General features: G+C 41.7%; 3 protein-coding genes across 4 annotated transcripts in view; all 3 read right to left on the bottom strand.

Annotated features, from left to right (window-relative positions):
- The window catches only part of LOC148341913 (uncharacterized), an 87928-nt gene that overhangs the window by 18288 nt on the left and 45079 nt on the right, over positions 1–24561 (bottom strand). The window lies entirely within an intron of this gene.
- LOC148341916 (uncharacterized) lies at positions 6–2657 on the bottom strand. Of its 2 annotated transcripts, XM_088288374.1 has the most exons (3): positions 2605–2657; positions 1486–2333; positions 6–889 (listed from the first exon to the last, which is right to left on the bottom strand). In XM_088288374.1, exons 2-3 carry the CDS (start codon positions 2314–2316, stop codon positions 557–559), a joined length of 1164 nt encoding a protein of 387 aa, XP_088144500.1. In that variant the 5' UTR covers positions 2317–2333; positions 2605–2657; the 3' UTR covers positions 6–556. The 2 variants fall into 2 exon arrangements, with proteins under 2 accessions (XP_088144500.1, XP_088144499.1); XM_088288373.1 differs by having other exon boundaries at positions 1486–2624.
- LOC148341915 (uncharacterized) lies at positions 19576–23177 on the bottom strand. Its single transcript, XM_088288758.1, has 2 exons — positions 22770–23177; positions 19576–21080 (listed from the first exon to the last, which is right to left on the bottom strand). The coding sequence occupies exons 1-2, from the start codon at positions 22891–22893 to the stop codon at positions 19594–19596; spliced, it is 1611 nt and encodes a 536-aa protein (XP_088144884.1). The 5' UTR covers positions 22894–23177; the 3' UTR covers positions 19576–19593.

Here is a 24561-nt window from a genome sequence, read left to right as displayed (position 1 = left end):
AAGACAATCAATTTTACTTTTAGAATTTATTTGAATCACACACATGTATTTTAGCGAGCTTGAATGTGGCTTTTTAAATACCAATCAAAGATCTTTACATGTTGGCTCAATGCATGTCAATATGCGGAGGAGTTTGCAGCAATTTATTTATTTTACAAAACCATAAATCAGCAACAGTTAATTTGGGTAGAACCATCAAGCAAATTACAAAATATATGTACAGTATATATCAAATGAATTTCAACAATTCTCTGTACATTTCCCATGTATGTACAAGAATGGGTGCACACACAGTCACAATAAGTGTACAAAAAAAAATTCTAAGTAAAATTACACATGTTGTAAAACACTTGATAAAATCCATAATGAGCAGAATGCTTCAAACTTAAAACAATTTGTCATTTAGTTATGTGAGGGCTCCATATAAACAGCAGTTGAGGTGTGGCGAGGGGGCACACACACCATTAGGGGGTAAGACAGGGCACATTGATTAATGGTGTGATACGTTATGGATTGTAAAAGGACTTTGAAGCCTTTTACACCTGGACTGCATCCATTAAAGACCTAAGAGTGTTATTAGCTCCTCTCTCAAGTTGAGGTAGTTGGCCGTGGCGATATATCCATCCACTGGGACTTGGAGGTTGTTCTGTGACATTATGTGTGTACACAGAGTGAACACATCAGCATCACAAGCAACATCATTGCGGTGGATGCAGTCACCTTCACACCTCAAAAAATCCTCCTCAGTCACTTGGCACAAAAAGTCCTCTGTGCCATACAGCTCCGGGACCAAGAACATGACATCAGGCCGACCATGAGGGACACGCTCATTCTTGGATGGACGAATCAGATGGCTGTTCCACACCTCCTTGACTGCATCCAACTCATCCTGCAGGTGATACAAAAACAATTTACATAAATGTTTTAAGAAACATATTAACTGAAAATATAAACTTTTTCGAAGACTAATCTCAGCTCATTGTGCAAACACAGATGCATTCACGTGGAAGTCACCAAAATATGAAAGTGGCATGGAGAAAGTGAAGGAAAATACTGGCATTAAGTAGTTCAAATATTATCTGATCATCCATCCATTCACTGAGGTCAAATTTATCTGTAGCGTACTTCTGTGTCTGTGTCTATATGGAGGTAGAATTAAAACAAAGTATGGTAACCATAACTGAAAAAATGCATGTTACAGTAAGGTTTGGTATGTTTGCAGTTACCACTGACCATTGGGTCCTCAACTTTTTACCAAGGTAGGCAAAACGAATGCACTGCAGTGTGAAAGCAAGGTGGACATAAATCATCTACAATGTCACGGAAAATGTCTGGATTTTTTTTTTTTTTTTTTTTTTGTAAGGTTCTGAAAACTTTAAAAGCAAAGTTGTATTCATGAGAAGAAAATATAAAAATGCATTGATAACTTGACCATGATATGGCAAAAATTATTCAATAAAGTGCTTGTGAAGTGTTACTACTTGCCTGTATTAAACCAAGAAAGCAAAATAACATGAGGTTCTTGTCCAAGAAGTCACCATCAAAATGTCCTTCATCTTTAAGTCTGTGGAAGAGGTCCAGCCAGAATTCCACACACTCTCGACGGAGAAAGCCCCACCAACTCTCTATTCTTTGATTTGATGTGCTTCTTCCAACAACAAAGCTTTTGCCACCAGCATGCACATCAGTGTGGGTCCGACGAAGTAATCGCTGCATATCACGGATGGAACTGTTTTCTGTCCCCATGTCTGTTCTCACGATGCGCGCACATCCACCTAATTCATTAATAGTTTCAAGAAAGTAGCCACTGATGACTTTTGGATTACTGCTTGTGTGGTAAGCATTCAGCCACAGAATTCGCCTTGAAAATCCATCGATGGCTCCATTGATGCAAATGCCAAATGGCTTTAATTTGTCGTATGAGTCGACATGCCATACAAAATTTGGACCCTTGGCAAAGTATGCTCGCCTGTGCAGTCTTCTTCTCCTTCTAAATGTCATGCCCTCCGGGTCCATTGCGGAAAGGAGCAGCCGTACATCTTCCTTTCGTACATGCAGTCCTCTGTCTTTACATTTGGTGTACATCCACCGGTAGCCATGCAACGCTCCAGAGCCCTGTAGCTCCTCTCTGATGAATTCCACAACTGTCTCTGGGTGGTCATAATGGATTCGGCGGAACAATCCATGCTTCTTAAGAATTCGTTTGAGGGACCTCAAACTCAGAACAATCCTGTGTTTGGAGCCCAGCACACATAGTATGTGTTTGTAGCTCAGGCCCAAATGAAAATAGAACTCTATGAGCTGAAGTTGGTCCATGATCTCATGCGTGCATTCTGTAGGTGGAGCAAAATAGAATTATGTTTTGATTTCTGATTACATCGTGGAATAGATAGAATATGTGATCAAATTATTAATTAAAATATTAATTACATTTAAATATGTTTACATACGTTAAAAACAATAGTTGTAATATCATATTAACATAAACCTCATGGCGTGGCAGCTATTAAAGCAATACTTTTAGCTAGGAAAAACACGGGAGAAAACGGCAGTAACCACAAACTATTATCATTACACAAAAATAACCGCAGAAAAGGTACTTACAGTGTTTGAAACCCCAAAGACGTAATTGTATCCTCTTGTAATGCGACCGAGTGAGTGTCTCCTTCTCCAGCGAGGACTGGATGATCACTTGCGCCGGGCGATTGCTTAAAAACGCAGCGAATGTTCAAAACATGACGCAATATCATTATTTTCAACATTTGTCAACATTTTTCTTTCTTGCACATTCTTAAACAATCGTAATTTTTTTTTTTTTACTTTTACTTTTTAAGTTACTTCACTGCATTTCACACCTGTGCCTTCAGTGAAGTCCTACTTTGTTCTACTAGAATAAATCCCCATCAAAATACCATCATTTATGACACCACGGCTGGACAAATAATATCCAGAAACACACTTACGCACCACTGAGTGAGTGTTGGACGATATAGCTTCTCTTGAAAGGTCCGACTTGAAAATGTCCTTGCAAGTGTGTCTGCAATTAAATCCATGCTTTTCCCCCTCCTTCGGCCATTGTGGTTCAAAAAAAGCAAGAATATATTTTAGATTTTCGAACGGCCGCCAATTACGACTGTGTTACGAGTGTGTTGATTCGGCATCGCGCTGCCCCCTCACGAGTGAGTATCCAATCACAAAACGCGTTCCTCACCCTCAGCATAAGGCCAGCGAAAAGGCTCACTGTAACCAACTCGTGATCTTATTGGCTGTCGCAACCGTCTAACAAGGCCGTGAAATTGAAAACCTACAACAATCAGCCAATAAAAACAAAGGGATGTTGTAGGCTAAAAGTGACAGCAAAGGGAAGACAACACAAATTAACGTTCACAATTGTGCCAAGTGGACTGGAGTCAATCCTTGGAGACAAGACATCTGAAGATCTTGGATTGGTAAAAGGAATTTACCAAATCAACAGCAAGGATGTCAATAAGAACAACAAAGTGTTGCAGAGTGAAGGTAGTAAGAGTATAGTGAACAAATACTTTTCTGTCTTCAAAGGACAAGGTACGCTACCTTGTCCTTACAAAATACAGCTCAAGGAAGATGCTAAACCTGTAGTACATGCCCCGAGAAGAGTTCCAGCCCCTCTCAAAGATAGATTAAAAAAGGAACTGAGCAGAATGACACCAATAGGAGTCAGAGAGAAAGTGGAAGAACCCACCGACTGGGTAAATTCCATCACGTGTGTTAAAAAGAGGAACTCCCCAGAGTTACGTGTTTGCCTCGACCCTAAAGATCTGAATAAAAACATTAAAAGAGAACATTATCAGATTCCCAAGCGTGAAGAAATCCTGAGTGACATGGCAGGTGCTAAGTACTTTAGCAAATTAGATGCATCGCATAGATTTTGGCAGCTGAAGCTGGACACCGAAAGCAGCAGGTACACCACCTTCAACACACCATTTGGGCGTTTCTGTTTTCTGAGACTGCCATTTGGCATAAAGTCTGTGCCTGAGATCTTTCACAGAGCTATGGAGTCAATCATAGAAGGTCTGGAAGGAACCCGTGTGTTCATTGATGATTTGGTTGTTTGGGGAAACACGGAACAAGAACACAATGAAAGACTTGAGGAACTGCTACAAAGAGTTCAAATGAATGGACTTAAACTAAAACGAGAGAAATGTCTGTTTGGAGTTACAGAATTGACACAGCAGATGGAGTGGTGCCAGACAGAACCAAAGTGCAAGCAATACTGGACATGCCAGCTCCAACCGAAAAAAAAGTGACTTCTGCGAGCAATGGGGATGATAAACTTCCGGAGCAAGTTCATTCCAAACCTCTCTTCAAGAACAAAGTCCCTAAGTTTGCTGCTGCATCACAACGTAGTCTTTGAGTGGACAACAAAACATGACAAAAAATGGCAAGATCTAAAGAGAACTGTGACAGCTGAGCCAGTCCTTGCCTCCTTTGATCCATCAAAACCAACCAAAATTTCCACTGAAGCGTCGAAAGATGGGCTAGGTGCCGTACGGCTGCAAAAGGCGAGAGACACATGGCAACCTGTAGCCGATGCATCCAGGTCAATGTCAGAGACTGAAAAATGCTATGCTCAGATCGAAAAGGAGTCACTGGGTCTAGTGTTTGGATTTGGCAAATTTCACACGTATGTTTATGGACTGCCCACGTTCATAGCAGAGACTGATCATAAGCCACTGATTTCAATTAGGAAGAAAAATCGCAATGACATGACGCCCAGAATTCAACGCATGATGATGACATTGCAGCGCTATGATTTTGAGCTAATATACACGCCTGGAAAATACATAGTGCTTGCTGATGCGTTATCCCGAGCGCCGCACCCTAACAGTGACATCAAGGACTGCGTTACGGCGGAGGAGGCTGAGGCTCACATTATCATGGTCACAGACGCGCTTCCTGCTACTGACGTTATGCTGTCAGTCTTGAACAAAGTGTCACAATGTATGAACAATGGATGGTCAAAAGGGAACTGCCCTCAGTTTTACCCTATGAGGGCGGAGTTGTGCATGGCGGACGGCCTCCTGCTGAGGTTGGACAGGATTGTAGTTCCACAAGCTATGCACAAGGACATGCTTCAGCGTCTTCACAAAGGACACCTGGGAGTGGAGAAATGTAAGAGAAGAGCACGAGAAGCCATCTACTGGCCGGGCATTAACAAAGACATAGAAGAAATTATTTAAAAATGCTAAGTTTGCCAAAAACATCAACACAAACAAGTCAAAGAGCCAATGCTGGTAGCTGACCTTCCCACAACTCCCTGGCAGAAGGTAGGCACTGATTTGTTTCATATAAGAGAACATTATCAGATTCCCAAGCGTGAAAAAATCCTGAGTGACATGGCAGGTGCTAAGTACTTCAAATTAGATGCATCGCATGGATTTTGGTATTCATAAATGTGTTTGGTTTGCTTTTGTGAGTAAAGATTTTACAAAAAACTTATGAGTAAATATTTATCATCTCATCAATATTTGCACAACAGAGTACTGAGTTTCGAGATCCTCACAATAATAATTCTCAAAATTATATTTCTTATCAATTTAGCTTAGTTAAGGGATATTTTATTGACAATCTAACATCACGATACAAAGACAGAAAAAAAATTGGTGGTGGGGGGGGCGCATCTTTTTCTTCTTGGTAGAGGCCTGCGTGAAATAATTGAGAAGCACTGCTAGTATATGCAGACATTATATTCATACAATCTTGCAGCCCGAGTGAACCGCAGCATCGGTCAGAGAATCGTAAACGTCCCACTGCTGGAGCAGCAAAGGCTTCTCGGGGCATAGGCGGAAGTGACGCGAGAGGTGACTCACCAATGTGGCGTGAATTTAGTTATTTTGTTAAATTTTTTTTCAACCGAATTAAAATATTACATAGAATATATATTAAAATAGAACAGCCAGGGGTAAAAACAAACACAGAGGCAAAGAAAGATATTTGAAAAATACGTGCTTAAAGCATGACGTCATTAGCAAGCGCGCAGCTTCCGAAGGACCTCGACCACATCCACACCGGAACAAAAAATCCCACCGCTAAATTCTTCTGATTTAGTGTGGAACTGACTGTAATTTTCTCAAAGGATGTCCAGTGCTACTCTAAAGGACTACGACATAATTCATTAAGTCTTTGTGTCCCGATAACCTCATCTTCGCGCGTTGATGCTTTTCGGCGTAGTTAGCTTAGCTTGTTAGCTAGCTAGCCGCTAACAAAAAGAGGCACATGACTCATCGCCAAGCAGAGATCAAGTGCGGATTTTTGGGAATTATCATTTGAAAATGTGTGCAAGAACGACACCCAAGTACAAAGAGGAACTTTGTGGAATAAAAGAAGAGAACGCGCAACATCTTCAACTGCTGGGCGAAGTTTTCAACCAGCCTCGTGTTGTGCCACTCAAAGCAGGTTTACACGTTTTACTCTCATTTGCTTTGTAAAGAACGACTTTCAATCGTTAAAAATATGAATAACAACATTAAGTTTTTTGGGGGAAATCGTTCAAGGTTATTGCCGTTTTATTTTTAAATGTTGCCTTTTACTATCCGGTTCGCTGAACATTTGTTTATGGCAAATGAAATCAGTGCAGAAAATAAATGCCAATAACCATTAGCTGGGGGTAAACTCCGTGTTTTTTTTCTCAGTTTAAAATTTGAACTGATTATTTAACATTTTACTTATTCCGGTATTTATATGTTGCTAAAGAAATTAAGTTTGTCATGTCATTATGTTTCAAAACTATGCTGACAGATGTAGTGTATATTTATATCCACTGTTGGAGTTGAGCCACTGAGAAAATGAGAAACATTTAGGAAATGAATCTGCAAAGCCAAACTTACTCCAATGCGTGTTCGTTTTTTGTACTCAAGAAGAAAAGGGCCAAATAAAGACTCAACAACAGCTGATTAGGGTTGCGATATTTTAGTTTCTTCGATTTCTGGAGTTCAGGGAATCGTACAAATACAGATATCTGGGCGTCTTTTTCTTAATCTGACGAGAAACTGTACTCAGACGAGTACAATCGAAAAATGTCGCGATGATCTCAGCCCAGCCTCACATTTTCTAGGTTTCCTATGTCAAGGGTCATGTAGGTTGAATCGGTCGTCCTTGCTCCCTCCCCCGGCCCGGCCCACGTTCCACGTCCAAGGCTGACCTTCTCAGGCAGGCGTCAGTCTGTCCGTCTCTCCTGCTCACATTCCCCTGTAATCTCGTCAGTGTACAGATTGTGTGGTGTATGTTTTCACAGATCAAATTATGTATTTTTGGTGTTCCTGATCGCGTCCCTGTGACGTCCTCCCCGGCCCAACTTGATATGTTTGTATCTTCTATGGCCTATGTGGAAAATGTGTTTTGTCGTATTTGTCCATGAAGTGCTATCTGGTTTGTCATCAGTTTGACCTGAGCAGACTGAATCTGTTTGTTCTGAATGAGAGTGTGGGTCATAAAATTCAATGTGTGCAAGTTTGAGGTCTTACATTTAAACTAAGTCATAAATTTAGCATATGAATGCATCAGTAAACACCATGACGACGATCCCAGTCAATCTTATCGATGCACTGTACTTCTACTTTCATTTGATAAATGCTTTTTGTTTCATCAATGTTTAACATATTCAGTAAATATGAACCTGCTAAATTAAATAATTGACCTTCTGTCCCGTAAGTGTTTAAAAGAATGCCAACAATCGTAATACAAACCTTCAATATTCATGTCTGGTGTGGCCATTCCCTATAAGAAGGGAAGTCCGGAGAAAGGGTACACCTTTCCCCTTTTTCTTTTTGGGGAGACTTCTTTTGACATCAGCATGTGACGAGAATAAAATCTCTTTCTAACCAAAATGACTGTGTCAGAGAATCTTTTTCCATCACCAATTCTGCCATGCTCGGCGACCTGTCCGGAGGGAAGCTGAGACAGACCCACACATCAACAACAAAATCTACCACATTTCTGGCATTTTGCTCCATTGAGGGTCTCAGGGTGCTGGGGCGCAGGCGTTCAACAGCCGGCCGGCTGAACTTTAGGTGAGATGCTTTTACTCACAATGGGTGTTGTGCGCCTGTGTCCAAGCGGTCGGGGCTTTTGGGGTCGTTAAAGAGAGCTTGTGCGTGTGGGTCTGCTGGCTGATTGGTCATGGAAAATGTCCCTGTGTTAGTTTCAATTATTGTTTAAACAAGAGGCCTCTATATTTGATTAAAAAAATTATGATGGGAACTAAGTAAATGGGACTAGTGCGGGAGAAATGTGCAGAAGATAAAGAAAAGAAAGGTCTTGTGGTTAAAGAGATGAGAACTAAGAAGTGTAAAACTATAGCGATAGGCAACATGGTCGTGAATAAGCTCAGTTTGAGCACAGACCCTGGCCAGGGTGTAAATTTTGGCAGGAAAATTATGAGCTGGAGATAGAAATAATGAAGAGAAGCGCGCTTCCACGTATCGTATTGAGCACTTTGTGGCATGGAACACAGTAAGGATCGAGGCGTACCGTTGTGTGGAGCCCCTGGAGCTGAGCCGACGGTTTCGCTGGTACGTAGCTATCGTAATGCATTAAGTCTGGGCCGGTTCGACTCCGCTGTTCAGATATGTACCCTGTGATTACTCGTGTTCTGGTCAAGGCCACGCAAAATCAAAAACCTGGCTACCATCTACTGTGGGACCAGGAACTCAGGCAGCCCCCACGCAGGAGATAAGGGGTGATAGTTATCAACCAGTGCCAGTCCCTCCTTTGTAGAAAAGAATTGCCCCTTCTAAAACCCATATGTGATTGCATTAATATTCCGTTTTATCAGTTCAACTAACGCGTGTGCGTCCTAGTGTGCATTGAAAGATGCAGCATAAAAAATGTTTAAAAATTTGGATAATAACTAAAGCAAAATTAGAACGAGAAAGATAATTGGCTACATAATCATTGGGGTGAAATTAATCTTCACTGCAAGAAGCGGTGATTTAAATAGAGAAATCTAAGATCATAAAAGGATGAATGCATGTTCCATGGAATCTGATTTGTCAACACGGAAAAGCCCTGAGTGATGAAAACGTTAACATATTGTTCAGGAACAGGTCTCTTTGACGGCAAAAGTCTGACTATGGTAAACGATTGATAATTAGACCTCAATGAAGTGATTGTGCAGTTGAAAAAGTTCATATCTTGACTGTGAAAAGCTAAAGTGAGAAACTAGGATTAACTATTTGGCACACACTAGAACATATTCAGTCTCGAGGAAGACTGAATGCAGTAAAATTGCAATAAGAAGAACAATAAACCAGCCCAGAGTGTTACAATGTCCTGCAAACAAAAGTTTGGGATTGCCCCTGAGGGTGAAATTCCTCTCTGAACTCCTCCTTTGTGCCCCCGGCAGCAACTCATGAAACAGGGATACTGATAAGAGATACAATTTTGTTGAAAAAGAACATGCAAGGTTAAAGGTCATGCAAAACAAAAAAAAAGAAAAACATCTAATGTTCCATACTTCAGTTTGGCGACGGATGTACTACGGTAATTCAATTAATGGAACGACATTTTGAGATGGAAATGACAGGAATGTCATGAATTATCATGTTATGAGGGGACTTTTGATATACAGTAAATTGATAAATTAAATTAGAAATTTTTAGTCTGCGGATAATCCACTTCAAATTATACTGACTCATGGGTTGAGGAAAACGGGGTTATATTAGTCAGTTAAAAAAGAATAGCTAAATTATAATTGACGTGTTCATGGGGATTGAATATGAATCATAAACAGAAGACAAAACCAATTGGCATTGGCATTTGTAAAATATGATGAGGGATTAAGTTGGTGAGCTCTTATGGGAGACGAGGCGAGACGCGAATGGATTGAAGCTTCCGCCAGTGACCCATCCAATAGTGTCACCACCACTCAGCTGTGCCGGGTGGCCGTCCTCGAGGGCGTGCGCCTCCCAGTTACTGACATCATGCGAAACAGTCCGTCAATGAGAAACTGCTAATCAGTATGAGTAGAATCCCCGTTTCTGCATCGATGAAAGAAAATATTGTATTGGATGGAGAAAAAGAATTGTTACACTTGCGGGTGCAGGGGGCCAAGAGTGCTAATTCACCAGGAAAGGAAAAAAGAATATGGGGGGAAAAAAAATAAAATAAAACCCGGGAAGCAGCTAATGCAGCAGCCGACGCAAGCAGCTCCCATTGCATCTGCTCTTTCCTGGGCCAGGTTCTGGTGACGCAGTGCCATAGCAGGCTTGTTGTCCGCACCGGCCAGTCAACAAGGTCACGTAACAGAAGTAGGGGTGGTTATAGACATGGGTTGTGAGTGGGATGTGCTTTTGCTGTGGGGTCACTGGGTGATGAGCGGTCCAAACCGAGCCACTTCCTGAAATGTGTCAGCCTGTGGACCAGCGCCATGCCTGACACAAAGAGCTCCTCTAGCACGGGGGCGCCATCGCTACCCCCTCCTCCGACAACGCTTCGATGGCTTCCAAATGCACAGTTGACGCCTCAACCCGATTGGGAACCCATTCCACGATAGGGGTGCCCGCGGAGCCTCAGCATTCAAGGACCGGCAGGTCCTGGCATTCCGGTGACGATTGATGGACAACAGTTTTTGATGGTGGAACAAGATATTCCACGCTTTGCAAGCTCCTTCTGCATATCCCAATGAGCAACAACACTGTCACGTTTGTGGGACTCTTGAGATTGGCCGAGTCACTGCCATGGACCGAACCCACACCTGTGAAACAAACACTGGAATTCGAGTGGGACTGAATTTCCAGAAGGAACTGAAATTGACTGCGCGCATCCGCTGGGGGAAGCATATGTTGTCCTCCGTTCCAGTCGACTGGGCAGCTCTGAAACCAGGGTCTCCATCCTCCCGCGGGTGGTACGTCCTGTTCCTGCTCTGGTCTGCGTGGTGTAGCCGCCTCCACCCCTTCAAACCACCAATCGGTCCTTTGCATTGAACACTGAGTTATGAGGATTTGGTTTGTCAGGATGCATTCACCCAATTTCGAGGGTCAGAAGTGCGTCTTGCATTAGGATTATGTATTTGTGATGTCTACCGGTGCTGCCACGCATGTGTGCCTTGCCCCAGAGCAAAGGAAACGCTATGAATTGTCTCTGTTCGCTGAGCCACAAATCACATTAACTATCGGTGCGCATCATCATACTAAAGATTTAGGCCCATTGGTGAAGACGGTTGGCAGAGTTAATTTAAGATGTAGAATACTCCATGTCACTAGCAGGGTGTGGTGTTTCAGCACCCATTCCGAATTCTTCTGTTATGAAACATTTTCCGAATTTCTCGACAGTATGATGGACAGTGAATGGGTCACTCTGAAGCGAAAGCTCTGTTTGCGTCTCTGCCAGAGGGGTTGTGGACCCGGGGTCTGACTGATGTTGTGCTCTGCTCCACAGCTTCTGCAATTTGTTTTTGCTATATCTGCAAATGTTTTTATATTATTGTGAAAGAAATTAAGTTTGTCATGTCATCATGTTTCAAAACTATGCTTACAGGTTAATAGAAGGTCACAAAAACATGGACCTCTTAAACAGGAAAACGTGAGTTCAGTGGTAAAAGAGTTGTGTCTATGCTGGCAGTTTAGCAGGAAGCCACAAAAAACAGATGCACGTCTTGAACTGTGTTTGACAGGAAACCGTTTAGCTCGCATTTAACAGAAGTGTGACCCAAACATGTCTTGTAAGCTGAAACCGTTCGAACAACAGGAAGTGTGTGGACGGGTGTGATAAAGTCAAAGTGTTCATGTTTTTCCATTCTTTATGAGTTTGCATATACAAATTACTTTGCTGTGCTTCAATAAAACGCGGCACAGGAGCGGGAAAGCTTTTCTCTTTGGCGGACTGCTCCTTGCAAGTGACAAAGACAATCTTGGCTGGGTGATTCATTTATGAAGGCTTGTCTCGTTTTTTACAATAACTTCTCTGACATATCTTGTTCAAGCAATTCCTTATGGAATGATTCAACCTGACTCTAAAAACTTTGCACACTGCGGCAATAAGATCAATGGAGGTTGATCAATGTTCGTGAATAAAACACAAATGATTACGTTTTTTTAAGAAATCAAGTACGTATTGGTCTTATTTATGAAATTTTTACTGGCTCGGTCAATGAACCTCCGGTGGCTCTGCACTGTTTTGTGCACGTGTGCATAGTTTCACCTCATCCAAACATTTAAAATACATTTAATGCATCCATCCAGGGTTGCACGGATCTCATCAGTGAACAAGCGCATGCTGCAAGGAATGCATCTGCATTTTTGGCTTACTATGGGCTTAAAAAGGGAGAAAGTCACAACCCCCCTTTCTACCAACAAGTCCAGGAACATTTAGTTCCTGGTCATAAAGTTCCTGTGTCCCAGGTGGTTTGCATCTCCCTCACAACTCATAGTTCCTGGTAATTTTTGCAAATGACTGATGACGGAACAGTGGGAGGTCTTGTGTTACTTTGTTACTCATTACTGACACCCTCTGGCTGTTATACATCATTGCGGTTACAAAATAATTCAGTGAACTCTCATATTATTATAGTGTATCTTAGTCTAATTTGAATACATATTGGATAACTTTAAAATATACAGTCATTATTCAAATATGTCAACACGAAAGTCAGAGTGAAAGTGTTTTTGCTTCATGCTTATGTGTAAGAACTTTTACTCTTCAAACGTAATCTTGTTTTAAAATTTATTTAGAAACAGAAATTTTATGAATATAAAAAGGGGAATGTCGGAACGTACGAGCAGGATAAATGTCATTTTGGGTAAAAAAAACAAAACAAACGTAAATCATGCAATAAATAGCCACTCTGATTCCAGGGCCCCTTTAATTCTTTTAGGGATCCAGATTATAATGGAAGCAAAAAGTACCCACGATGAAATTATCTATAAATGCAAAATGAAATACTTGAAAACATATTTCGCTTGAAGGATTCCTATTTTATCAATGACATTATGTTGCGATGGGCCCCAGTGGTCTGCATCAATATGTTAGGGTCCCACAACAGGTGTTCCATCAGACGCACACAATAGCCTGTGTGTGCTAACTTCGCTTAGCTTCCAGAAACGTCTGTGACTATGTCAGGAATGTAATCGGCATTAGCCGCAACGTGCTTCCTTTTTAAATGCTCGTTTATCACAGCTGTGCTGCTAAGAAAGGGAGGTTGACATCATCGGACGTAATTTTGTGAAATACCCCCATGGTCCGGTCCAAGTTGGGGTCGCACGCATTGCTCCGTGTGCGGCGGGCACAAGTCAAGGTAGCATGGTAGAAACAATATAAGACAAAGTCGCCGCCTGACCTTTGACTTGGCCAAACCAAATTAGTCCTTTTGTGTCCTGCAGACGTCAGACAACATGATCTCTGTTCTGTGAAAGAGGAGCCAGACTGGACTCGCATCAAAAAGGAGGAGGAGGAGGAGGAGGAGGAGGAGATCAACAAGTCACCAGTGAACGTTCTCCCGATAAAGAGTGAAGATGAAAACAAGGATGAGAGTGAGGACAACAGAGGGGCGGAGCCTCCAAGCAGCAGCTCAAGACATCACGTGACAACAGAAGGTGATGAAGACCACTGGGGGCCATCACAAGCACAAAATGAGGACACATTATCAGACACTCATGACGCTGATGATGATGAAGATGATGGGCAAGCCAAAACTGAAAGGGCATGTCACACTGACTCATTAACCTCAAAGTTGCCTTTAAAACGACACACAAGAAACCACGGTCAAGAAAAACCTCTTTTTTGCTCAATTTGTGGCAAAATTTTCTCTCGAAAGTTTGATTTGACAATTCACACAAGAACACACAGTGGAGAAAAACCTTTTTCATGCTCAGTTTGTGGCAAGAGTTACTCTGACAAGTCTAATTTAACAAGCCACACAAGAACACACAGTGGTGAAGCATCTTTTTGCTGCTCAGTTTGTGGCAAAAGCTTTTCTTTAAAGTCAAATTTAAAAACACATACACGATTACACACTGGAGAAAAACCTTTTTCATGCTCAGTTTGTGGAAAATGCTTCTCTCAAAAGGCAAGTTTAACAGAACACACAAGAACACACAGTGGCGAAAAACCTTTCTCCTGCTCAGTTTGTGGCAAAAGCTTTTCTGGAAAGTCAAATGTTACAAGTCACATAAAAACACAGTGGAGAAAAAAACTTTTCCTGCTCAGTTTGTGGCAAAAGCTTTTCTTTAAAGTCAAATTTAACAAGTCACATAAAAACACACACTGGAGAAAAAAACGTTTCCTGCTCAGTTTGTGGCAAAAGATTTTCTTTAAAGTCAAATTTAACAAGTCACATAAAAACACACACTGGAGAAAAACCTTTTTCATGCTCAGTTTGTGGCAAGAGTTTCTCTCAAAAGTCAAGTTTAAAAGAACATATAAGAACGCACTGTGGAGAAAAAACCTTCGCCTGCTCAGTTTGTGGCAAAGGATTCTCTCTAAAATCAACTTTAACAAAACATAGAAGAATACACAGTGGAGAAAAACCTTTTTCCTGCTCAGTTTGTGGAAAATGCTTCTCTGTAAAGTCAACGTTAACAAGCCACACAAGAACTCACAGTGGAGAAAAACCTTTTTCCTGCTCAGTTTGTGGTAAAAGCTTCTCTCAAAACTCAACGTTAACAAGCCACACAAGAACACACAGTGGAGAAAAACCTTTTTCCTGCTCAGTTTGTGGAAAATGCTTCTCTGTCAAGTCAACGTTAACAAGCCACACAAAAACACACAGTGGAGAAAAACCCTTTTCGTGCTCAGTTTGTGGCAAAAGTTTCTCTGATAAGTCAAGTTTAACAAAACACACAACAACACATACTGGAGAAAAACCCTTTTCCTGCTTGGTTTGTGGTGAAAGCTTTTCTATAAAGGCAAGTATAATAAGCCACACAAGAAAGCACACTGGAGAAAAACCTTCTTCCTGCTCAGTTTGTGGTAGACGCTTCTCTGTAAAGTCACATTTACAAATGCACACAAGAACACACAGTGGAGAAAAACCTTTTTCCTGCTCAGTTTGTGGCAAGAGTTTCTCTCAAAAGTCGAATTTAACAAGCCATACAAGAACACACAGTCGAGACAAGCCATTCAGTTGCAGCGTTTGTGCTAAAACATTCTCCACTAAACATAGTGCTGAGAGACACAATTGTGTTGGTGACAAAAGCAGCGATGCTTGAAGCTTAAAAACTGAAGGAACCGACTCTTTGTGGTAAGATGTGAATGTGATTTTCAATAAAATATGATGAAATTGAATTTTGCAAAGATCTTTTATTGACACAAAGCCAATGTGATCAGTGCCAGAAGAACCATTGTGTCTGAGTGAGGATGAGTTTTTTTGTGCGTTAACATCAAACATTATAAATGAAATTAATTGCCTTTGCCTAGAACAACATTTGTTAACGTTATGCTTTTCAGTTGTCTTTTTAATCGTACTTAATGGAAAAGGTGTGAGAAGAAACGGTGCTTATGAAATCGGTGCCTTCCACAATCATCAATAAAATCACTTGTTCCACTTGCTCAACTGGCCTTCATTACGCTGTGAAAAGGTGAAAAACCGAACTCGAAAAAGAACCAGAAAGAGAAATGCAAGCAGTCTCAGTTTCTCTCAAAGGTTTTGGTATGTCAGGAGTTGGCAACTTGATGGCGACTGGAGTCAGCGCTGGTTTTCTCGCTGTGTTTAGCTGGCTCGTATATGTATGGTCCATTGAACAAAACTCAAACTCTTCGAATATCCCCTCACATACATTTAATATTTCACTTTCTGAATAAATTTCTGACTTGCTAGAAACACTTTCTAGGTTGAGCTCTATCAAGTGTTTGGGGTTTGTTGCTAAGCAGAATCTCACTTTGGAAAAACTATCATTTTGTCAAATACAGTAATACCCCGCTACTTCGCGGTTCACCTTTCACGAGTTCAGTGCTTCGCGGGTCTAAAAATAATTCGGGGGCATTGTAGTTTCGCCGAGCGGCACGAGGGGGCGCTGGAGCGGTTAGACGGCCGGCGTGCGCCGAAGAGGAGAGTGGACGAAGAAGAAAATGGACGAAGAAGAGAGTGGACGAAGAAGAGCACGTTCCCCCGGGCACGATTTGGGGCGACGTTTCGCGCGGTTCGGACCGTACCAGAGCTCCGGCCGGCGTGCGTGGCAGTTAAGCCGTAGAGGAGCACCTTCCCCGAGCACGGGCGGTGCCAACCGGCCCCTAAGTTTAACCGAATGGAAGCTCCGGGGGAGGAGGGCATGCTCGCGTCACAGTTAAGCCGTAGAGGAGCACCTTCCCCGAGCACAGGCGGTGCCAAGCGGGCCCTAAGTATAACCGAATGGAAGCTCCGGAGGAGGAGGGCGGGCATGCGTCACAGTTAAGCCGAATAGGAGCACCTTCCGCCCGGGCACGAGCGGGGCGACATTTCGCTCCGTTCGGGGCCGTACGAGAGCTCCGGAGGAGGCCGGCCGGCGTGCGTGGCAATTACGCCGAAGAGGAGCACCTTCCGCCCGGGGCACGAGCGGGGCGAAATGAAACAGAGTTCAACCGAACGGAGACACGCTTCGGGGGAGCAGGTCCGGCATGCGTGACAATTAAGCCGAAGAGGAGCACCTCTTCCGCCCGGGCACGAGCGGAGCGCGAGGTGTTGTAGTACGGTAATTTGTCAATGGGTGGTGCTGTTGCTTAATGCTGTGACTTTGTGTATCGCGAAGAAGACTCTGTTTACTTCCGGTTTCTCTGCGCTGCTGTTATGTTGCTGGCTGTTGCGCACTTCAATAAAGAACGGCTCACGCCACAAATTCAACAAAGGGTAATGTAGGTTGAATCGGTCGTCCTCGCTCCCTCCCACGGCCCGGGTCCACGTCCGAGGGAAGGTCCTCCCCAGGTTCGTCATCGTCTGGATAGTTGATTCCCGTCTGGTCCCCAAGACTGGCACGCCAAGGCTGGCCTTCTCCGGCGGGCCGTCCCTTCGTTTCTCTCCGCTGGCATTCTTCTGTAATCTTGTCGGTGTGTGCGTGTATGTACATGTGTAAATGCAAGTGTATGTGCAGGTGTAATTATATGTCTGTGTGTGCGCGTGTGTATGTGTACGTGTATGAGCAAGTGTATGTGTGTGTCTGTGTGTGTGCATGCGTATGTGCATGTGCTCTAATCTCCAATTGTTCCGTCTTTCGGAATGTGTTTTTTTTATAGCGTCTGTGTGAGTCCTGCAGTGCCCAATTTGGTATGTTTGCATCTCGACAGCCAATGTGGAGAATGTGCTTCGTCGTATTTGACCATGAAGTGCTGTGAATGTGAATGCAAGTCATGGAAATGCTATGTGCGCAAAGTTGTTCCCACTACTGAGAATTTCAATAAAGTTCACACACTAAGTAGAATAAATTTAGCATATGAGAATAATATAAGAAATCAGTAAACATCAGGCCTAAAATCCCAGTCTTTCTTGTGACCAGTGCTTCTAGTTTCATTTGATAAATGCTTCTTGTTTCATCCATGTTAAAAATATTCAGTAAATATGAACCTGCTAACTTTAATAATCGACATTCTGTCCCGTATGTGTTCAAAATAATATCAGTAACTGTAATACAATCCTTCACCTTTTACTTGTCGGTTTGCTGAACATTTGTTTATGCCAAATGATATCAGTGCAGAAAATAAACGCCAAAGAAAAACCAATAGTGGGGGTGAACTCCATGTTTTTTCCCTAGTATAAAATTGGAACTGATTATTTAACATTTTACATTTTCTGGTTTTTATATCTTGTTCAAGCAATTCCTTACAGATACTTTTTCTGCGTTGAGCCTACTTATCAGTCAAGGTCGTGTTCTTTTGGCTTCACAAAGAATCCTCGAGTACAAGAAGCGAAAGTCACTTTCTTCAAAAGCAAGTGGCCACAATAAATAAAAACCTTACTTGCTCAATATTTTTCCATAACATTAAGATTGAACCCGCCAGGACATCGTGGACATTGGATATCGATGCGAAATAACCATCACAGAGGAATGTTGCTATGATCGCAAAATTCCGGACGAACTGGCGAGGCCGCCCGGCTCACTGTGGCTTGTCATCGGGACCGGGAGGCGGCGCAGGCGACGCAGGGAGAGGAAGCAGAAGCGGGGCTGCAGGTTCGGTGTCTTGCTACGGCTGCAACGGCAGCCCCACAGGCAACCACTGCCGAGTCTCTACCAACGCCCCTCACTGTCGGACATCTACACCGCCCGGTACCTCAGAAGGGCTCTCAACATCGTTGTGCCGTTATAGCGAGGAACACCTTTCTTATATCAATGACTCTGCAGACATGGCTGTTGTCAAAGCAGGTTTACTGATACTCTAAAGGGTAAAACTGTGAAATCAGAAATGAAATACAATTACAAAATGTATAAACAAATTGTACATCACATTATGCTGTATATAAGCATCCTAGACACCATCTTAAGCACTCTCATGTTCGTGAGTAGCAAGCTACAAACAACACTGCTACGGGCCATTTGAAATTTACAGCCGGCAAATATACATCAAACCAAACAATTCCGCTTTTAAACACAAATGAATTATACGCACCGGCGATGCAACCTCGAAATAAAGACATGTGCGATCTCTCAGGACCGCAGAGAAACGTGAGTCGTCGTGCGTCGTTGTCGTCTATTTGCAATACGGCACGTCACTTCCGCATTGTAAAAAAAAAGGCACACTAGTTGTAGTTACCCGTAATTTCCTCTAGAGAGCACCAAAGGCATTTGAATATTTTCAAACAGTCTCAGAACACCGACACACAGAAACAAACACAACTTTTACTGCGTAACAGAACATTAATATTTCCCGATTTCATTATATAAGCAATCCAAAGTATAAAAAATATAATATAGCATGAAAAAAAATATTTGGTATATTTGACAAAATTATAGTTTTTTCCGAAGTGAGATTCTGCTTAGCAACACATCCCAAACACTTGATAGAGCTCAACCTAGAAAGAGGTTTTAGCTCGTCAGAAATTTATTCAGAAAGCGAAATATTAAATGTATCTGAGGGGATATTTGAAGAGTTTGAGTTTTGTTCAATGGACCATACATATACGAGTCAGCCAAACACAGCGAGAAAACCAGCACTGACTCCAGTCGCCATCAAGTTGCCAACTCCTGACATTCCAAAACCTTTGAGAGAAACTGAGACTATTTGCGTTTCTCTTTCTTGTTCTATTTATAGTTCAACTTCTACATCTGTTTTTCACCTTTTCACGCAGTGTAATGAAGGCCAGTTGAGCAAGTGGAACAAGTGATTTTATTGATGATTGTGGAACGCACCGATTTCATAAGCACCGTTTCTTCTTACACTTTTTCCATGAAGTACGATTAAAAAGACAACTGAAAAGCATAATGTTAACAAATGTTATTCCAGGCAAAGGCAATTAATTTTTTTATTTACATGTTGGATGTAAACACCAAAACAAATCATCACTCAGACACAATGGTTCTTCTGGCACTGATCACATTGGCTTTGTGTCAATAAAAGAGCTTTGCAAAATTCAATTTCATCATATTTTATTGAAAATCACATTTACATCTTACCACAAAGAGTCGGTTCTTTCAATTTTTTTCCTTTTTTTAATCTTCAAGGATCGCTGCAATTCTCGCCAGCACAATTGTGTCTCTCAGCTCCCTGTTTAGTGAAGAATTTTTTAGAACAAACGCTGCAACTGAATGGTTTGTCTCCACTGTGTGTTCTTGTGTGGTTTCGTAAATGTGACTTTTGAGAGAAACTCTTGGCACAAACTGAGCAGGAAAAAGGTTTTTCTCCAGTGTGTGTTCTTGTGTGATCTTTTAAAATTGACTTTACATTAAAGCTTTTGCCACAAACTGAGCAGGAAAAAGGTTTTTCACCACTGTGTGTTCTTGTGTGTTCTGTTAAATATGTCTTTTTCGAGAAGCATTTTCCACAAACTGAGCAGGAAAAAGATTTTTCACCACTGTGTGTTGTTGTGTGGCTTGTTAAATGCGACTTACGCAGGAAGCTTTTGCCACAAACCGAGCAAGAAAAAGGTTTTTCACCACTGTGTGTTCTTGTGTGGCTTGTTAAATTAGACTTGTCAGAGAAACTCTTGCCACAAACTGAGCATGAAAAAGGTTTTTCTCCACTGTGCTTTCTTGTGTGATATGTTAAACCTGTCTTTTGAGAGAAGCATTTTCCACAAACAGAGCAAGAAAAAGTTTTTTCACCACTGTGTATTCTTGTGTGGCTTGTTAAATTACACTTGTCAGAGAAACTCTTGCCACAAACTGAGCATGAAAAAGGTTTTTCTCCACTGTGTGTTCTTGTATGTTGTGTTAAATTTTCCTTTCGAGAGAAGCATTTTCCACAAACAGAGCAGGAAAAAGATTTTTCACCACTGTGTGTTCTTGTGTGAATTATTAAATGAGACATTTGAGAGAAACTCTTGCCACAAACTGAGCAGGAAAAAGGTTTTTCTCCACTGTGTATTCTTCTATGTTTTGTTAAAGTTGATTTTAGAGAGAATCCTTTGCCACAAACTGAGCAGGAAAAAGGTTTTTCTCCACTGTGTGTTCTTGTATGTTGTGTTAAATTTGCCTTTCGAGAGAAGCATTTTCCACAAACTGAGCAAGAAAAAGGTTTTTCTCCACTGTGCGTTCTTGTGTGCCTTACTAAATTAGTCTTTCGAGAGAAGCTTTTGCCACAAACCGAGCAGGAAAAAGGTTTTTCACCACTGTGTGTTTTTTTGTGCCCTTTTAAAGACAACTTTGAAGTTATTGAGTCAGTGTGACATGCCCTTTCACCTTTAGCTTGCCCATTATCATCATCATTAGTATCATCATCATCGTCATGAGCATCTGATAATGTGTCCTCATTATGTGCTTGTGATGGCCCCCAGTGGTCTTCATCACCTTCTGTGTTCACGTGATGACTTGAGCTGCTGCTTGTAGGCTCCGCCCCTCTGTTGTCCTCACTCTCATCCTTTTCATCTTCAGTCTTTATAGGGAGAACGTTCACTGGTGACTTGTTGATCTCTTCCTCCTCCTCCTTTTTGATGTGAGTCAAGTCTGGCTCCTCTTTCACAGAACAGAGATCATTTTGTCTGACGTCTGCAGGACACAAAAAGACAAATTTGGTTTGGCCAAGTCAAAGGTCAGGCGGCGACTTTGTCTTATATTGTTTCTACCGTGCTACCTTGACTTGTGCCTGCCGAACACGAATCAATGCGTGCGACCCCGATTTGGACCGGACCATGGGGGCATTTCACAAAATTACGTCCTACGATGTAAACCTCCATTTTCTAGCAGCACAACAGTGATAAACGAGCATTTAAAAAGGAAGCACGTTGCGGCCGATGCCCTATTTCATTCCTGACATAGTCACAGACGTTTATGGAAGCGAGCTGAAGTCAGCACACACAGGCTATTGTGTGCGTCTGATGGAACACCTGTTGTGGGACCCTAACATTGATGGGGGCCATCGCAACATAATGTCATTGATAGAATAGGAATCGTTCAAGTGAAATATGTTTACAAGTATTTGTTTTTGCATTTAGAGATAGTTTGATCGTGGGTACTTTTTGCTTTCATGATAATCTGGATACCTAAAAGAATTCAAGGAGTCGCTATTTATTGTATGATTTACGTTTGTTTTTTTTTTTTACCCCAAATGACATTTATCCTGCGAGTAAGTTCCGACATTACCCTTTTTATTTTTATAAAATTTCTGTTTTGAAATAAATTTTAAAACAAAATTACGTTTGAAGAGTAAAAGTTCTTACACATAAGCATTAAGCAACAACACTTTCACTCTGACTTTCATGTTGACATATTTGAATAATGACTGTATATTTTAAAGTTATCCAATATGTATTCAAATTCGACGAAGATACACCAAAATATTATGAGTTCACTGAATTATTTTGTAACCGTAATGATGTATAACAGCCATAGGGTGTCAGTAATGAGTAACAAAGTAACACAACACCTCCCATTGATACATCATCATTATCATTTGCATAAATTATCAAGAACTTTGAGTTGCGGGGGAGATGCAAACCACCTGGGCCACAGGAACTTTATTACCAGGAACAAAATGTTCCTGGACTTGTTGGTGGAAAAGGGGTTTGTGACGTACTCCCTTTTTAAACCCATTGTAAGCCAAAGATGCAGATGCATTCCTTGCAGCATGCGCTTTTTCACTGATGAGATCCGTGCAACCCTGGATGGATGCATTAAATGTATTTTAAATGTTTGGATGGGGTGAATCTTCGCACATGTGCACAAAACAGTGCAGAGCCACCGGAGGTTCATTGACTCTCACCCGACCAAGACAGTACAAGGTTCATAAATAAAAAAGACAGATACGCACTTCATTTTTAAAAAGAAAAACTTAATATTTTGTGTTTTATCCACTAAAATTGATCAACCGCCATTGATGTTTTCACCGCAGTGTGCACATTTTTTAGAGTCAGGCATAATTCCTTCCCTAAGTCATTGCTTGAACAAGATATAAAAACCAGAAAATTGAAAATGTAAAATAATGAATTCAAATTTTATACTGGGAAAAACATGGAGTTCACCCCCCAATATTGGTTATTCTTTGGCATTTATTTTCTGCACTGATTTCATTTGGCATAAACAAATGTTCAGCAAACCAACAATTAAAAGGAAATATTAAAAAATAAAACGGCAATAACCTTGAACGCATTTACCCAAACAACTTAATGTTGTGATGCATATTTTTAACGATAGAAAGTCGTTCTTTACAAAGCAAATGAGAGTAAGACGTGTACAAACCTGCTTTGTGTAGCACAACACGAGGCTGGTTGCAAACTTCGTCCAGCAGTGGAAGATGTTGATCGTTCTCTTCTTTTATTACACAAAGTTCCTCTTTGTACTTGGGTGTCGTTCTTTCACACATTTTCAAATGATGATTCCAAAAAATCCGCACTTGATCTCTGCTTGGCGAAAACTCGTGTGCCTCTTTTCGTTAGCGGCTAGCTAGCTAACAAGCTAAGCTAACAAGCTAAGCTGACTACACCGAAAAGCATCAACGCGCGAAGATGAGGTTATCGGGACACAAAGACTTAATGAATTATGTCGACGTCCTTTAGAGTAGCACTGGACAGACATCCTGTGTGAAAATTACAGTCGGTTCCACACTAAATCAGAAAAAAATAGCGGTGGTTGTTTTTATTTCGGTGTGGACGGGTCGGTGGATGTGGACGAGGTCGAAGATGCGCGCTTCCTAATGACGTCATGATCTAAACACGTATTTTTCAAATATATTTATTTGCCTTTGTGTTTGTTTTACCCCTGGTTGTTCTGTTTTAATATATATTTTATATAATATTTTAATTCGGTCGATGAAAAAATTAACAAAATAACTAAATTAACGCCTCATTGGCGAGTCAGCTCTTACGTCACTTCCGCCTTTGCCCCGAGAAGCCGCTGCTGCTCCAGCAGTGGGACGTTTACGTTTCTCCTACCGAACTTGCAACAATGCTGTGGTTCACTCGGGCTGCATGAATATAATGTCTGCATATACTAGCAATGACTCTCAATTATTTCACGCCCGCCCCTACCAAGAAGAAAAAGATTCGTGCCCCCCCACCACCAATTTTTTCTGTCTTTGTATATTGATATTAGATTGTCAATAAAATATCCCTTAACGAAGCTAAATTGATAAGAAATACAATTTTGAGAACGATTATCGTAAGCATCTCTAAACTCAGTACTCTGTTGTCCAAATATTGATGAGATGATAAATATTTAAAAATATTTGTTTTTGTGAAAAAAAACTTTATTAACATTAACAAACAGTTATTAATACGTACATAATGTAGAAAAGACAAAAAGAGCCAGGGGGATTTTAAACAAAAATTCTATATGAATAACATAAAGCAACAGCTTTAGCATTGTTGGAGTTGAGTCACCGTGGAAATGAGAACTAGTTAGTAAATCAACCTTTAAAAGCCAAACTCACTCCAATGCGTGTTCATTTTGTACTCAAGAAAAAAAGGGTCAAATAAAGACTCAACAACTGATTAGAGTTCCGATATTTAGTTTCTTCAGATTCTGGAGTTCAGGAAATTGTCAGGAGTCGCCGTTCGGCGAGGAGGAGGTGGACCCAAAATGCGAGGAAGCAGGGCAAAGGGTAAACTAAAGGGAATTTATTAAATTAATCAGCTGAGGGCAAACAACGTGGCGTGGACAAACAAACGTGGCAGGGTGCAAAACAAAGACAAACTTAACTTGACTAAGCAGAACAAAAATGACAAGCAAAGAGGACCGTGACAAACACTAGGGCTAAACTTAACGAGGCTATGAGACGTGATAGTAACAGAGAACATGAGCTGGGGACATGAACGGGAGCGAGAGTCGCAGTGGACTGAAGGATCGCAAACAGCGAGGGCAGTGATGTCGGCAAGGAAGGGCAAGAGCGGGAACTAGTGATGGGTCCAACGACACCGAGGCGTCGATGCGCGCGCCGAGCTTCCAGGGCAAACCCCGTGTCGGTGCGCGTACCGCTTTAAGAAAGTCACGTGACCACTACCAGAATCGTGTCGACACGGCGGTCGCGCGCCAA

The sequence above is a fragment of the Idiotropiscis lumnitzeri genome, chromosome 2 (assembly GCF_059441095.1).
Source record: "Idiotropiscis lumnitzeri isolate Australia: NSW breed Sydney's pygmy pipehorse chromosome 2, RoL_Ilum_1.0, whole genome shotgun sequence".
In the NCBI taxonomy this organism is placed as follows: Eukaryota; Metazoa; Chordata; class Actinopteri; order Syngnathiformes; family Syngnathidae; genus Idiotropiscis; species Idiotropiscis lumnitzeri.
Note: the sequence above shows the minus strand (reverse complement) of the source record. Positions and strands in the feature narration are given on the sequence as shown.

Bases quoted from the DNA above. Each gene is read 5' to 3' on its own strand.
- LOC148341916 (XM_088288374.1), bottom strand. From the start codon at position 2,316: ATGGACCAACTTCAGCTCATAGAGTTCTATTTTCATTTGGGCCTGAGC. The intron at 890-1,485 runs GCAAGTAGTAAC...TATCACCTGCAG, and splicing joins GCTTTCTTGGTTTAATACAG to GATGAGTTGGATGCAGTCAA.
- LOC148341915 (XM_088288758.1), bottom strand. From the start codon at position 22,893: ATGTGTGAAAGAACGACACCCAAGTACAAAGAGGAACTTTGTGTAATA. The intron at 21,081-22,769 runs GTTTGTACACGT...TGTGTCCTGCAG, and splicing joins TGTTGTGCTACACAAAGCAG to ACGTCAGACAAAATGATCTC.